General features: G+C 44.1%; 1 protein-coding gene across 4 annotated transcripts in view; it reads left to right on the top strand.

Annotated features, from left to right (window-relative positions):
* Positions 1-16,419, top strand: part of DHRS7B (dehydrogenase/reductase 7B) — a 63,393-nt gene that overhangs the window by 28,850 nt on the left and 18,124 nt on the right. For 3 of the 4 annotated variants that reach the window (XM_025428096.3, XM_025428099.3, XM_025428097.3), the window contains one exon: positions 10,100-10,278. In XM_025428096.3, the coding sequence (XP_025283881.1) occupies positions 10,100-10,278 (179 nt within the window). Of the gene's footprint in view, positions 1-4,514; positions 4,838-10,099; positions 10,279-16,419 lie in introns of those variants that run through there. The other variant, XM_025428098.3, reaches the window with a different exon arrangement.

Consider the following 16,419-nt stretch of genomic DNA (forward strand, 5'->3'; position numbering starts at 1 on the left):
AATGTTTTATATGTCTGTTAGACCTAGTTAGTTTATTGTGCTAAGTCCTTTATTTCCTTATTTTTGGTTATTCTTTCCATTATTATGAGTGGGATACTGATGTCTCCAACTACTCTTACAGCACTGTTTTGCCTTCAATTCTGTCAGTTTTTACTTCATATGCTTAAAGGCCATTTTGTGGGGCACTTGGATGGCTCAGTCAGTTAAGCATTTTGCCTTTGGTTTAGGTGATCATCCCAGGGATCTGCTTCTCCCTCTCCCTCTGCCTGCCACTCCCCCTACTTGTGCATACACTCTTCCTCTCTCTCTGTCAAATAAATAAATAAATAAATAAATAAATAAATAAATAAATAAATAAATAAAATCTTTAAAAAACCAAAAGCAGATTTAAAGTCCATTTTATCTGATATTAATGTAGCCACCCTGTTCTCTTTTGCTGTTTGCGTGGGGTATCTTTTTCCATCCTTTCACTTTCAACCCGTTTGTGTCTTTAGATCTCAAGTGAGTCTCTTGTAGGCAGCATATAGTTGAATCATGTGATTTTTATCTATTCTGCCAAATTCTGTTCTTTGGAGAGTTTAATCCATTTACATTTAAAGTAATTACAGGTAAGAAAGGACTTACTTCTGCAGTTGTGCTATTTGTTCTCTGTCCCCCCCCATTTCTTTTTTTACTGTCTTTTACATTAGTTGATTTTTTTTTTTTTGTAGTGAAATGTTTGATTCTCTTTTCATTTCCTTTTGTGTACGTTGTATAGTTATTTTCTTTATGGTTACAATTGGGATTATGTTTAACATCCTAATATTATAACATTGTAATTTGACTTTATACCAGTTTAACTTCAATAACAGACAAAAATTCTACTTTACAACTCTGTCCCCATCCCTTTGGTTGTTGATGTTGCAAAATTACATCTTTATACATTGCATGCCCCAAAGACTAAACTAATACTAATTTTAAATGCATTAGTCTCCTAAATTATGTAGGAAACAAGATTTGGAGTTACAGACCAAAGTTAAAATAATATTAGCTTTTAAACTAAAAATTATTTTTTAAAGATGTATTAGCCTTTTAAATCATGTAGAAAACAGAAAGTGGTTTTACAAACTGTTGTTATAACAATTTGCATGTATTTATCTTTATTAAAATCTTTATTTCTCCACATGGCTTTGAGGTACTGTGTAGTGTCTTTTCATTTCACCTTGAGGACGCCTGTGACATTTTTTGCAGAGTAAATGTAATGATAAACTATCTCAGCTTTTGTTTATCTGGAATGTCTTAATTTTTCCCTCACTTTTGAAGGACAGCTTTGCCAGATACAAGATTTTTGGTTGACAGCTTTTTGGTGGTTTTTTTTTTTGTTTTTGTTTTTGTTTTGTTTTGTTTTTTTAGCACTTTGAATATATTGCCCACTGCGTTGTATTCTCTTTTGTGTGTGTGTGTGTGTGTTATATTCTCTAAAGTTTGTGATGAGAAATGTGTCGATAATTTTATTGAGGAGCTCTTGTGTGTGACAAGTCACTTTTCCAACTTTCAGGGTTCTCTGTCTTTGCCTTTAGATAGTTTGATGATAATATGTCTTCATATGGGTCTCTTTGAGTTCATGTTACCTGGAGTTCATTGAGTTTTTTGGGTGTTTATATTCATGTCTTTCAGCAGAGTTGGGAAGTTTTCAGCCACTACTTCAAGTATTCTCTCTGCCCCTTTCTCTCTTCTGTTTTTGAAGCTTCTGCAGTGTATATGCTGGTCGGCTTGATGTGTCTCATGGGTCCCTTACGTTCTGTTCACTTTTATTCAGTCTTTTTCCCCGTTTCTTAGATTCAGTACTTTCCATTGCCCTATCTTCAAGTTCACTGATTCTGTCTTCTGCCTGCTTAAATTCCCTTTGAATGGCTCTAGTGACTTTTTCATTTCTGTTATTCTTTTCAACTCCAGTATTTCCTTTTCCTTTTTTTTTTTTTTTTTAGATTTTGTCTTATTATTGGTATTTCCATTATTTTTACACATTATTTGCTTGACTTTCTCTACATCTTTAGTTTTTTGAGCAGCTTTAGATGATTGTTTTAATATCTTCTTCAGGTAAATTTATAGTTCTTTTGCAGGGATAGTTTCTGTTGTTTATTTTTTTCCTTTGAATGAGACAGTTTCCTATTTCTTTGTATGCTGTTTGACTTTTTTTTGTTGAAAACTGGACATTTTAATCTAATAATATGGTAACTCTGAAATCAGATTTTCTCTGTTCCCTAGTGTTTGCTGTCTTTTGTTAATTAATTAATTCAAGTTTTTATTTTTATAGGCTGACTTTGTGCTGAGGATCAGCACGATCTTTGAACTTAAGGTTTTCTCAGGTCTTTTCTGAGCATGCGCCTTTTCCTGGATATTTAGTCACTTTCTAATTTTCCCCAGGTATTCAATTGCTTTTGAATGTCTTACTCTAATTACTGGCTTCCAAAAGGAGAAAAAGAGGACAATGAAGGGAGGATAAAATGTTGCTAGCCCTATAAACACCCTGGTAGCCACCTCATCCAGAGGTGGAGAGGCTTGCTACAATGGAGGGAGCTGCAGCCACACTGGCTGCCCACCTCTGTGATCAGAAGCAGCTATAAAGCAGTCAGGCACAAATCCCTGATAATCAGAGGGGCGGGCCTTTTTTGCCCACCCTCATTCTAGCAAGCTATATGTAAATTGCTCCAGGATCTGGTGCATGGCTGCATTCCCCTAGGGTGGAGATTGTGTTGCTGCTACTGTGCTTACAGCCGAAATTGACAGAAATTAACCACAACTCCCCAGCCAAGCCTTCTGGGAATTTGCAAGCCTTTAATAGACTGCCCAGTTCTAAAATACATAGTTCTAGGGGACAGATTCTGCCAATGCAGTTACTGAGTAGGCGAGGAGATAGATTCCTGGTTCCTCCTATTCCACCATTGTCCTAGAGCCCTTTTAATGTACATTTTATTTGCTTATCCTTTTTATTGTTTGTCTCTCCCATTGATATGTCATCTCCATGAACACAGCAGTTTACTTACTGTTCGTTCACTATACCACAGAAACTGGAAAAATTGACACACAGTAGGTGCTCAGTAAATGTTTGTGGAATGAATTTATACTATAGGAGATATAGTACATGATTGTACCCACGTTTGAGTACAAATATTGTTTACTATGTTTTCGGCTTATTCTTGGAGCTGATACCCATACACAGTTACTATTAGATACTCTGGTTTGGGTCTTACCAGCTTCTTTTAAAAACGCTGGATTCCTGGGGCGCCAGTCAGTTAAGTGTCCCACCCTTGGTTTCAACTCAGGGTCGTGAGATCCAGCCCCTTGACGGGCTCCGAAGTCCATTTAGAATTCTCTCTCCCTCTTCCTCTGTCCTTCTCACTCTCTCTCTAAAAATAAAATAAATACATCTTTTAAAAAATCATAAACATACTGGATTCTTGACTTTACATTTACATGGGTACCTCGTCTGTCATATTCATTATTATATGTAAGACCTTAAGGTAATAATCTAAAACTCAGGAGTCAGAAACTAGTAGCTGCCCTGGGCCAGGTTGTGTGTTGTGTGGCCAGCATAGTGGTTTGAATTGTTTTGACTTTGGATTAAAGCTTGAGGAACAGCTTGTCCCTTGGGCCACCTCTATGTGGTTTTACCATGATTGTTTCTTTCATTATCACAATTCTAATCATTTAATTTTTGTGTTTGTTCATTGTAAGTCTCCCCATGTAGGCTGTCAGCTCCACAAGGTCAGAAACCATGTCTACTTCATTCATTGCCTTACATCCCAGTTTTAGCCAAGTCTGGTAGCAGATGGCACTTGATATATGAAGTGTGAATATAAAGTAATACATTTGGTCTTTTTACCAAACATGCTTAAACATGAATTGCCCTTAATGCCACCCACTTGGCTGCCATGCTTCGTTCCTTTCCCAGATCCTCTCGGAACTGCCTTTCCTCCGTGAGTTTAGGAATCAGTAGCATGTTTGTTCAGGATGTCAGCATGTATGAGGTGCTTCCTTTGTGTCTTTTCATTGGAATAATCATCCACATTTTGAAATCAGGGCACATATTTGCAGATCATAAGTAAATTTTCCCATACCATACAGCAAGTACATGATATAGTGGACTCTAACCCAGCTCCCCAAGTGCCAATGTAGTGTTTTTTCTGCTTCACCATCACAGTGAGTGTGCTGTTTGATTTCTGTCAGAGTTACTTGTGTGTTTCCTAGGAAAGAGGGTGAGATCACCCCTGCATCTTCCAGTAAGACTTAATTCATTCTATAAAGCACATTAGAAACTAGAATTGTTTCTTTTGTGGCAAGGTGCTACGTAGACATCATGAGTGCTGTCTTTAAAAGCAGAGCTAAGCCTTTGGCCCACAATAAACGACTAGACTCTGGTGCCCGGCTCCTGTGTGGGGAGCCTGCACGGCAGGGTCTGGAGCTGTGCTGGCATCTCTCTTCCCGCCCTCCCTGGCTGGGGCTGCTCTGCAGCGTGTGCTCAGCGTTTCACTGGAGAGCAGGGCTTGCTTCAGTGTAGTTGCTCTTCCCTGGAGTGGGCCCTCAGGAGCTCCATCTGAAACAGTTTCAGGACTGCTTTTGGGTTTTAGCTTTCCTAATGCCAGCCTGCACTCCTTTCAACTGGGGGCCCTAAGGCAGGCATCCTGAAATACACCCTCGAAGCCACTTGTCGGTGGCTTGTTCCAGCAGTCCAGGGAGGGCTTGCTGACCTGTAGGTGTCCTCTGGCCTCTAGTTGTAGTCACACTGCCCCGGTCAAGAGCCCAGAGAAGACGCTGGCACCAGGACCCACCACTGGCAAAGTAGCTGTCATCTGAGGTAGGATATTGTTCTTTCTTTCCAGTCAAAGACGGCCTTAGCTGCTGCTTCTCCTACGCCTGAGACCAAAAAAGAGCAGCTTTACTCTGCTTTTACTTTCTGAAAATAGATATGTATTTTCAGATATGGGTCATAAGCGTGACCCATAGCTTATGTCACCTTTAATAGACCAGCTGGTCTATTAAATAGAGCTGGTCATCAGTTGAAATACAAGAACAGGCATAGGTTTGTGGGAACGGGATCCTAACTGCTTTTGGTGATACTCAGCCACTCCTTGCTGTATGATTTCAGCAACCTGCCTTCCAGTTGGAACTCTACTCTGCCCTTTAGCCTGATTTTCTTGTACATAACATGACAAATTATTTCGTGACTAATGCTCCTTTCAGACCTGAAATCACTTTTATTCTTTAACTGTGAAGGGCTTTCAGATACCCTCTGGTGATTTTAGGGTGTGGCTGTTAATGGTTTAATTTCTGTGGTTCTGAGTAGATTCCTAACAACCTTTTTTTTTATTGATGGTTCCATTTACTTTATTTTTTGTAATTGGTTGAGAGAAGAAAGGAATCTTAGGAACAGATTCCATCTGTGAAATGCAATGTAGAATTTTAGCTAAAGGATGAGGAATGGAATAACATTGAAGTGACATTTCTGCTCAGAGTTGATTTCTTGGAGATAGTCTTATTTCCAGTTTGAGGTTCCAAAAGCCTTTTTAAAGAACCTCTCAGTGGAATAGGGAACAGCTGAATTTCAAAATCACAGTGAGAACCCATGAATTTTCTGGCTGTCCAGACTGAAGTAACACTCACCCAGGAAGGGATTTTTCTACCCTTTACCCTCTTTTAACTTAGGTCTAGAGCTCCATAGTCTGTGGTATATGAAAATACAAGCAGACAAGCTTCGTGTGTGAATGCCTGAACTCTAACTTCTTCATGCCAGTTGATGTGGCTTATTAGTGTAAGGTCATGCTTCAGGTCACTTCCCTGTCAGTTACGAGAGTAGACACAACTGTGAGTGCACACTTTTCTGTTAGGCAGTGCACTTGTACTTCTAGACCCCGTGTGATCTGTGGCTTCTATTTGAGGGGGGTTCTCTCACCTTCTTCCTTTTCTGATCTCACACTCTCTTTGTCACTTGTCCTACTTTCTGCTGTAGCTCACAGTGATGCTGGGCTGTCCCTTCTATGTATGAGTGATCTCCAAATGAGAGAAATCATGAGCTAAATTTTTTTTCTCCCTGCCTTTTTATACCATCAATCTTGCCTTCCCAGTTCTATCTGAAACTAGCAGTTAAGCATTTCAACATAAAATGCAAAATTTGTAAACATTGTAAAGTCCTTCTTATATTCCATTTTCAAGAAAACAGACCCCCTTTGATCTTCTTTTACATAGGAGATTTATTTTCTAATCTGGAAATGTGGCCAGTCAGGACACAATTCCTTTCTTCCACTTTGAACCTGTCTATTTGCTTGGAGAATACCCCCAGATACCACAGCAAGACGATAGGGCTACGTTACCTTCATATTTGGCTTGGCCATCCCGCTGCTGAAGCTGAGACACAGAGGGGCTGGCCCCACTAGCATTCAGAAACAGGGGAGGCCCAGCAGCCCAGGACCCCATCTGTATGGCCATGTGCACTGTAGAGTGGATTAAAAGGGGAAAGTCTTTAGGAATTTTGAGAAACTCCCAGAAAATTGGGATTGTCAATATGACCAGTTTCACCTGGTCAGGAAAGTGACCTGAATACCTACCCTGAAACTGAGCATAATACTCTCAAATAAATGACTTGCTCTGGAATGTCTTTTCCCACCATCATCATCCTGAGTTACCTGGGCACAGTTGGTGCTGATTTCTAATTTACTTTGCATTCTGATTCTGTTAACAACTTGCCAGACTGAATGCAGATGTGCGCTCTCCCCACAGAAAGCCGGCCCACGGGGCCGAGGATGGATCCCATTAACCTGGTGCCATATTTGCCTCAGGCAAAGTGGTCCCCAGGGCCAGGAGACCAAGGCTGGCATGCGCTGTTGTGTCAGGTGCGCAAGGAATCCCAGAAGTATACGAGACGGTGTGTAGATCTCTCTCTTTTCTTCGTGTCCTAGATTGCTGGCTTGTGTTGGAAATAGGTGCATGAAAATGCAGTTTGTTGGGAGCTGTCATTGTCTTCCCCAGGGGGTGGGGGTGGGGGATCCGCTAGGTGGGTTTGTTTTCATCCTGCTCCTCACTGGGTGTGAAAAAAGGGGAGCAGGGACTTTGGGCACTTGTCTACTCTCTCCTTGTTGTGTTTGCTTCGATGACTGTTCTGGTGGCCACATTTTCTGATATACATTGTGGCATATGAGATTCTGACTTCTTCTGACAAAGTTGGGGTTTCTTTTTTTCCTATTTGTTAATGTAATTCAACCAAATGGTTTATGAAGGTATAAAAATTAAACACCAGCAAACTATGTTTAGTGATTATGCTTCATTTGGAAGAAACCAGTTTTCATAAACCAGGGAATTTTTCAGACAACCTTAGAAATCTAACTGTTGGGAAATTAATTCTTGGGCCAGGAACTTTTTCTCTGGGTCATGATGATGCCAATGGCAACTACATTTACTGAGTGCTTACACTTTTCTAGGGACTGTGCACACATTTCCATGTATTAATTCATCTGACCTCATAACAGACATGTGAGGTGGGTACTCACATGCCCTCATTTTACAGATGAGGACACTAAGGCCCAGTGTGGGGAGGTCCCTTACCCAGGCTGGTAAGTTAGTGGCTGAGCCAGGATGTGAACCTAGCCAGGCTGGTTCAAGGGCTCATCCTTAACTCCTCCACTGTTGTCACTTGGCTACAGTTAGTGTTTTCCTCGTTGTCTCTGCAACCTCTGAATTTTGGGGGGGGGCAATAGGCTGCATATTGGTACATGACACCCCTGTAGCCTTCAGTGGAATTCTGGCTCAGAATTCAATTCCAGATTGAAGGTCTGAAACAGGCAGGTTCCACAAAGCTCTGGTCTCTGGGGGCCTGTGGAGGAGTGTGTGGAGCTGTTTCCACCCAGCTAATGGAGCTCTGCACCTCCACCCAGGGACTGAGGCCTGTTGTGCCTTCATGAGTCCTTTCCTCACCATCTTGGTCATCCTGGGCAGTGGCCGGGCCCCATGTGATTCTGTGCCAAGCAGGGTGGTCCATGTTGGGACCTGCCTGGTATAAGATCTGGGATTGCAGTGGGCTAAAGCTCTTCCTAGACAGCCATCCTACTGGATTGAACCCCCCAAGTTCATTATATGAAAGTTCTGAGCTATAATTACCTTGGGGCCTTACCTGTGTTTTCTATCAATTGCTGTAGTTTTCTGCTAAAGCTATACTAACAAAATAGCAATCATTCCTGTCCCCCAGAATTCACCCTCCCACCCCTGGGAAATACTCCTATACCCTGCAGTCTTCAGAGGCTGGGTCCTACGAAGGCCTCAAGGCAGTACCTGCAGACCCACAGAACTGCAGAGGTACTGGTACCTGTTCTACACAGTTCTGAGTACTTCCCAGGTGTCCTTGAGTTCTAATGTTTCCCCTGGGACTCGGCCCTTCCTGTAGGCTAGAACAGTTGGCCTTAGCTTCCATTTGTGGGCAGGGGGTGGTGCCAATAGTACCCAGGTAAAGAGCTTGGCACTTTAGAAGCCACTTTAATTGCCAGTTCATCTGAGTATAGGCTTGGCACAATGTAGGGTGAGAGAGAAATGTAACCACTTAGCAGACAGTTGTTGGGGATTTTTCAGAAGTGGATTAAGTGGAGATTGATGGGAAACTCATTTTTACACGTTGGTCTAAGAATGTTAATTTTTTATGGTGACCAAGAAATTGGATATATTTAGAAAGGTAGATGAAATAAATAAATAGTTGAGTTAGCAGTTCAAATCTGAGCAGAACCCTTTTGTACTTAAGCAGTTTAACTTAGATCGGTACAGCTCACCCTGATTCTAAGGTTCAAGACCAAAGCAGCTCAGCACGTAAGTGGATCTGTGTTGGGGTTCAGTGGGTTTCTGGCTTTGTGGTACCCACAGAGTTGATGTTGTCTTGGAATGGAAGCAGAAATATTTTTTTTAATATATGAAGTTGAGGACATGGTACATTCAGCAGATGAGCAAGGGTTTGACATAGTTACTCCTAATCTGATGAAGCGTTGAAAGCTTTAGGCTGGTTCATAGGAGCTCTGCTTTTGGTTTCCAGCCTCTTCCTTCCTGAACAAGATTACTATGCTCATGATGTCTCAGTCCTGGAGGAGGACTGTGGGTGTAGGGCCTTTTGTGTAATAGACTCAGCCCACTTGTCAAATAGCCTTACAGGGCATTTTTTTTTCAAAGTGACAGACATGGTGTTGCTCCTCACTGGTTCATCCTTGACCTTCTTTTAATCCTTCGTCTCCCTCCTCTCTTTGCTTGCCTTGTTCAATGGGGGCATGGGTGAGTGACAAGGAATCAGGAGGCTTGGGAGAGTAAGGGAATTTGGGGCAGTCGTGGAAGGAATGGATCCTAAGAATTGACTGCCACTGTCACATAGACGGCTCCTGTAGACTTCTGACTTCATCTGGTTGATCATGGCTCCGTGGCGAATGCTAAGTGAGAATATGCCACAGTGCATGGCAGGGCATCCCGCTTCACAGCCTGAGTCTGCGCCTACGCTTGGCAAAGGGCAACTCCCCTCTGCACTGAATTCCCGTTGGGTGACTGTGAGGCCTATGGCCAGGAGGACATTTACAGGCCATCACAGAGACCATCCAGGGCACGCCCCACCCAGAAACCTCCATCTGCTTAGGGAAGAGCAGAAGGATTGGCATGATTTTCTTTATCCTTTTTTAAAAAATGTTTTCTAGTTTCACAAATGGGGTTGAAAATGATAATGGATGTACTTAGGTCTCCCTAAATAGGTTTCTGAAGGAGAATCAGGTGAGTGTGGTTATACCCGAGCCTCCTGTCACACTCATAGGTAACTGGGTCCCTCACTGAATGACTCTCTGTTTGCTCTGGGGTCGCTGGGTGCCTCTGAGAGGCATCTCAAGGCCTGTGGCTTTGCTGTTTGCTCATGTCAGTCAAAGTGAGGGAAAGCAATGGTGCTGAGCCATTGGCATAGAAAACAGGCCTAAAAAGATAGTTCTGGGCTAAGAGCTAAAGTCCACACAAGAGAGTTCTGGGCTCTGTATTATTAGTCTAGGGGGAGGAGGGCTGGCAAGTCCCTGGAGTTTTTCTGTTTTGTCACAAAATTATTTGATTTGGGTTCTTTCAGGAAGAGTCTGCTGAAGGTGAGGATCATGGACTTTATTACCTCTACGGCTATCCTGCCCCTGCTATTTGGCTGTGTGGGAATCTTTAGCCTCTTCAAGCTGCTGCAATGGATCCGCATGAGGGCCTACCTCCGGAACGCTGTGGTGGTCATTACGGGTGCTACCTCAGGCCTGGGGCGAGGTAGGTCCTGGGGGCAGTGCTGCCAGGGGGCAGGGAACTGAGCCCAGGCACCAGGAGCAGCTCCGCTGCACGTGTGCAAATAAGTGCAACAGGCTAAGTAACTTGGAACAAGAGTATGTTATTGCCTCTGGTCCACGTGGAAAAGGCGAGAGCTTAAGTGCAATGAGAAATGGCCCCTGACTTTCAGCATCAGTATTGGGAAGCAAAAGCCCTGAGGAGGACTGTGGCAAACTGAAGACTCAAGTGTTTCATCAAAGGGGGCTACCTTATTCCACTCCACCTAGTTGTGGAAATAGTTTTTATTTTTATTTTTATTTTTTATTGGTGTTCAATTTGCCAACATATAGAATAACACCCAGTGCTCATCTCATCAAGTGCCCCCCTCAGTGCCCGTCATTCAGTCACCCCCACCCCCTGCCCACCTCCCTTTCTACCACCCCTTGTTCGTTTCCCAGAGTTAGGAGTCTCTCATGTTCTGTCTCCCTTTCTGATATTTCCCACTCATTTTTTCTCCTTTTCCCTTTATTCCCTTTGACTATTTTTTATATTCCCCAAATGAATGAGACCATATAATGTTTGTCCTTCTCCAATTGACTTATTTCACTCAGCATAATACTCTCCAGTTCCATCCACATCGAAGCAAATGGTGGGTATTTGTCGTTTCTAATGGCTGAGTAATATTCCATTGTATACATAGACCACATCTTCTTTATCCATTCATCTTTCGATGGACACCAAGGCTCCTTCCACAGTTTGGCTATTGTGGACATTGCTGCTATAAACATCGGGGTGCAGGTGTCCCGGCATTTCGCTGCATCTGTATCTTTGGGGTAAATCCCCAGCAGTGCAATTGCTGGGTCGTAGGGCAGATCTCTTTTTAACTCTTTGAGGAAAGTCCACACAGTTTTCCAGAGTGGCTGCACCAGTTCCCATTCCCACCAACAGTGCAAGAGGGTTCCCCTTTCCCACATCCTCTCCAACATTTGTTATTTCCTGCCTTGTTAATTTTCCCCATTCTTACTGGTGTGAGGTGGTATCTCATTGTGGTTTTGATTTGTATCTCCCTGATGGCAAGTGATGCAGAGCATTTTCTCATGTGCTTGTTGGCCATGTCTATGTCTTCCTCTGTGAGATTTCTGTTCATGTCTTTTGCCCATTTCATGAGTGGATTGTTTGTTTCTTTGCTGTTGAGTTTAATAAGTTCTTTATAGATCTTGGATACTAGCCCTTTATCTGATAGGTCATTTGCAGATACCTTCTCCCATTCTGTAGGTTGTCTTTTAGTTTGGTTGACTGTTTCTTTGGCTGTGCAAAAGCTTCTTATCTTGATGAAGTCCGAATAGTTCATTTTTGCTTTTGTTTCTCTTGCCTTCATGGATGTATCTTGCAAGAAGTTGCTGTGGCCAAGTTCAAAAAGGGTGTTGCCTGTGTTCTCCTCTAGGATTTTGATGGAATCTTGTCTCACATTAAGATCTTTCATCCATTTTGAGTTTATCTTTGTGTCTGGTGTAAGAGAATGGTCTAGTTTCATTCTTCTGCATGTGGATGTCCAATTTTCCCAGCAACCATTTATTGCAGAGACTGTCTTTTTTCCAGTGGATAGTCTTTCCTCCTTTGTCGAATATTGTTGACCATAAAGTTGAGGGTCCACTTCTGGATTCTCTATTCTGTTCCATTGATCTGTGTGTCTGTTTTTGTGCCAGTACCACACTGTCTTGATGACGAAATAGGGGTTTTTATGTGAAGGCTCCCAATTATCAAATATGGCCACTAATTTAAAAAACAGTTTTACCGCTGAGGGGCCAAAGCATGCTTTTTCCTGGATTCAGTCAGCATCCCCAGTCCATGGCCTTGGCGTTCCCTCCCCCTCACCTTCCTCTCACTGGGGCTGTGCCTTCAGCTATACCTTGAGTGTGGCCTTGGCAAGGTCGGAAACAGAGTAAGTGACATTTCAGCTGTTCCTTACCTCACTTCTTCAATTTAGTTCTGTTTTATTTTTTTTTTAAGTTTATATATATATTTATTCACAAGAGACACAGAGAGAGAAAGGCAGAGACACAGGCAGAGGGAGAAGCAGGCTTCATTCAGGGAGCCTGATGCAGAACTTGATCCTGGGACTCCAGAATCAGACCCTGAGCCAAAGGCAGATGCTCAACCGCTGAGCCACCCAGGCATCACTAGTTCTCTCTGTTTTAGTGAACATGTCAAGCCTCTTGGTCCTGGGGTTGTAGGCCGGAATACAGGCCCAGAGTCAGTCACCACCCCTGACCTCATCCAGATGAGTTTGTAGAGCTGCTGTCATTTCCCTTCCACACATGTACGCTGACTTTGGCAGAGTACCAGGGGCCGATGCAGGCACGTCAAATGGAGCTTCCTCCTCCTCAGCATCTGCTCCCATCCCACACCACACCAGGACTGGTCTTCCATCCACACTGGCTCTTGGTGCCATGGAAGAAAGCTGAGAGGCACCCAGAATTGCAGTAAACCCATCCCTGCTGCATCTTGTGGTTGGTAGTACCACAGCCAACGCTGATTGAGCATCTGGGCCATTTGTGAGGCTCTGGGCCAAATGCTGGGACACACAAAGGAAAGACAGGGTCCCTTCCCTTAGGGAGTTCACATCTGAGGGGGAGTGGCAAGGACTTATGTCAGTATATAGACATTTCAGTAATGGGTGTTCCATCCAGGCCCAGTAGGGGGCTTACACTTTATCTCACTGAACTCTCACAGCTATGATGCAGATGTGCCCTAGGACTTCTAGATTCAAGCCCCACATCTGACTGCAGGACTCAGTATTATCTCCCCTGGGGGAGATGGTCAGGGAAAGGAGAAGCATGGTCCAGCAAGGAGGGCATAGCAGACAAGCCCAGAGCAGGGAGCAACACAGTCATGCAGGGCTGGAAAGCACTTGGGTGTCACAAGGTCTTAAAGAACAGACGGGGCCTTGTCTGCTTGCAGTTGGCTAAGGGAAGACTGGGGAGGCTTTAGGTAGCACAGATTCATTTATACGCCACTCTGATGTGTTAGGTGAGGTCTCCGGGGGTGAACCCTGGGCCTGTCATTCGATACCCAGACCTGCATGGGGACAGCTGCCTCCAGCTTTGCCATGGTCAGTCCTCTGACCTTACTCAGCTACTATATATAGGGTAGTCAGCAGCCACTTCTCTTGATCTCACAGAGAAGCTTTTTTTTTTTAAAGTCCTTGAAGAGTATTTGAGAGCTGGCTGAGATGGTGACTTGCAGGGGCTTCAATACGTGAATATTGGAGAAAGACACTGTCCTTGTCATTCTACATTTCCTCTTCTGGAAACCAAGATTGTGCGGGGAATAGAAAATACAATTGAAAGAAAAACAAAACCTGTGTGTGTGTGTGTGTGTGTGTGTGTGTATTTATGTCATATATTACATCCGCCATTTCCTGATTCCAAATCATTCTGCTTATATGCTCCCCGTTTAACATCTGAGACAAGAGTCCATGGATCTCTTTCCCCTTTGGCCAGATATAATAGGAACAGATTCTTAACTAGCTGTCTCAAGTGCAAATGCCTCTGTGGGTGACTGCTGAGGAGGCGCTGTTGCACCTCAGCTTTCGCAGTAGAGTGTGAGTTGCCCAGGCTCTGCTCTGCCTGCCATGTCAGCGGCTGTGAAAGCCTGGATTATGTGATAAGTCTTCAGATAGCTTTCTGTATTTCTCCTGTTTTGTCTCTTATTTTGTATATTTAAGCTACATGGGCTTATCCTTGTAAAACAGTAAGACCATTGACTAAAGGAACAGAATGTTCTGGATACCCGCTTTAGCCAGCATAAGCCCTGAGGGCGTGAATAACTCTCTTGATTTAACAAGCCAGGATGCCGGCAGCCCTGGAGAATCGTCTGGCAGCCCTAGCTAGATAAATGGTACTTTGGGACTGTTTTCCTTTTTCCCTTGACCCTTGCCTCCCTGTGTCAGCTTTTTCAAGAAATGAAAATGGAATCCTTGCAATCTGTTGTTTTCATTTCTGTCACTCCCTACACAGACTTCAATTTCCTCCCTTTTTTGGCTGTGCTAGGAAGTAAAGCTTAAGCAGAATGTACGTGACCATTTTCCAGAAGCCGTTTAGAGGCTAGTGTGCCTCTCCCCACCTTGGGTTTTGCGTCTCTGCACTCTGGTGACACCTCACAAAATGTCCATTGTATCAGGTCAGGATGAAATGGGTTGAGGAGGCCAACAGTGCCCGAGATTCCTCCTCTTTGGGAATGATTTAGTAAACCACATGAGCAGTTGTAGCCTCAGGAATGCCGGTGTCTGGCTTTGAGTGCAGGCACCACCCCCATCCCTGTAAGGCATGAGCTGCTCTGCTGAGGAAGTACAGCAAGGCAGACTGGGGAGGGGCTGGGACCTCTACTGGACCATCCAGGGACAAGCAGAGCAGGGGCTACAGCTCTGTCTGGGTTTGTGCTCTGTGTCAGGATGAGCCACTGAACACACCAACCAAATCTTCAAAGAAGGTGATACAGGACACCTGAAAATGTCTTGATTTAGTCTCCTTAGCCCTTCCAGAAAACTCCATCTGGATACATGCCAGGAGGTGCTGGTCTGGGAATGCTAAGTGAAAGCTGTAAGAGGAGCTAAAGGAGGAGCTGTAGAGGGCACAGAGAGGGCTTCGCACCATGAGACAGGGCAGACATCAAAGAACTTTTTCTCTGCTTTCCTGAAGGATGCTGGAGTTTATTTTCCCCTCCTGTTTTGAACCCTTCTAGCTTTTGGCACTTTTGTGGGGGAAAGGCTGTCAGGCCAGCACATCCTGACTGGACCCTACAGTGTCCTCCCCTCCCAGCCAGGAAGTGATAGGCTTAATCCCTCAACCACTTGCTGCACGGCTCCCAGGGCAGGCCTGTCCTTTCTCTGAGCCTGGGTACTAGACCACACATGACTGCTTGAGCCTGTAAGATTCAGTCCAGGATACAGCGGGTGGAGTACTGGCTGTTTGGTTGGCTAGGGGCCAAGGGGTCTCTGCAAATCTGCCTGTGGGTGTTTGAGGGAGACCAACCCTCAGGTGTGGACAGGCAGTGCCTCTTTCAACCCTTGGGTTTCAGTTTTCTCCAACAGTTTTTAGAGCATTTTAAAAAGGCAGCTTAGAAATATGAAAACAATGAACACTTCTATGGTGCTTTTTTCTATAGTGCTTTTTCTCTACTGAATTATATCTACTTTTACTCATTCAGTCCCAGTGCTATTTCTACCTGTATTCTATAAAAGAGGAAAATGAGAAGCACAGAGGTTATAACTTACCCAAGATCATAGAACCAGGAAGTGACCGAGGTCGACATTGGGTGTAGGAGGTCTAGCTTGAGTCCATTCCCTTGACCACTGGGCTGCACTGCTTTTCACAAGCTGTATGTTTTCAGGACAGTGAACATTTAGTTAGGCCATGTCTGGGCTCAGAGCAAGCAAGAAGCAAGAGATCCTCCTCCACCCTCTCCCCCACAGGTTAAGTCCCAGTTCTGGAGGTCTCCCCTCCTTGCCTTTCCCCTGGGCCTCATGGGATTTGCCTGTGACCCTTGCTGGGCTAGTCCTCGAGATGCCACCCCACAATGGCAGGTCACAGTCACACCCTGGGATTTTGGCAGCAGAGCTTGCCTAAGCGACCCCTCTCCTGTCTGGCAGGGGAGCTGTGTTGATGTGACTCAGAGCTGCCTGCAGCCCTGTTCTCATCTTGGGGGAAGCCAGGTCAGGGAGATGAAGTGGAGAAAAGGCAATGCCAGCACTGAGACCCTGGTTCCTGCTGCCAGCGGCCCTGGGCAGCCACCATGCCTGTCCCTCCAAGTCTTAGCCACTTAGCTCTTTTAATTCTGGCATCCTCCTGATAAATCTCTCCTTTTTTTCTTTTTTTCTTTTTTTTTTTTTTGCCCCAGTGTGAATTGTGTCTCTTTTATTGCCACCAAAAGAACACTGAGTAGTAGAGGTACCCTGGTCTCCAGTTGATGCCCTTTAGTTGGAGTGGGTTCACTAGAGCCTGATCTCCACCAGTCCCCTTCCTTCTCAACCATCCCCAGCCTTTTAAACTGATCTTTCAAAAAATAAAAAAATAAAAAACAAAAACAAAAAAACCCCTGATCTTTCACCATTGTGGGCACTCCGTACGCTTCAACTCTTCAAAC

The sequence above is a fragment of the Canis lupus genome, chromosome 5 (genome assembly GCF_003254725.2).
Source record: "Canis lupus dingo isolate Sandy chromosome 5, ASM325472v2, whole genome shotgun sequence".
NCBI lineage: Eukaryota > Metazoa > Chordata > Mammalia > Carnivora > Canidae > Canis > Canis lupus.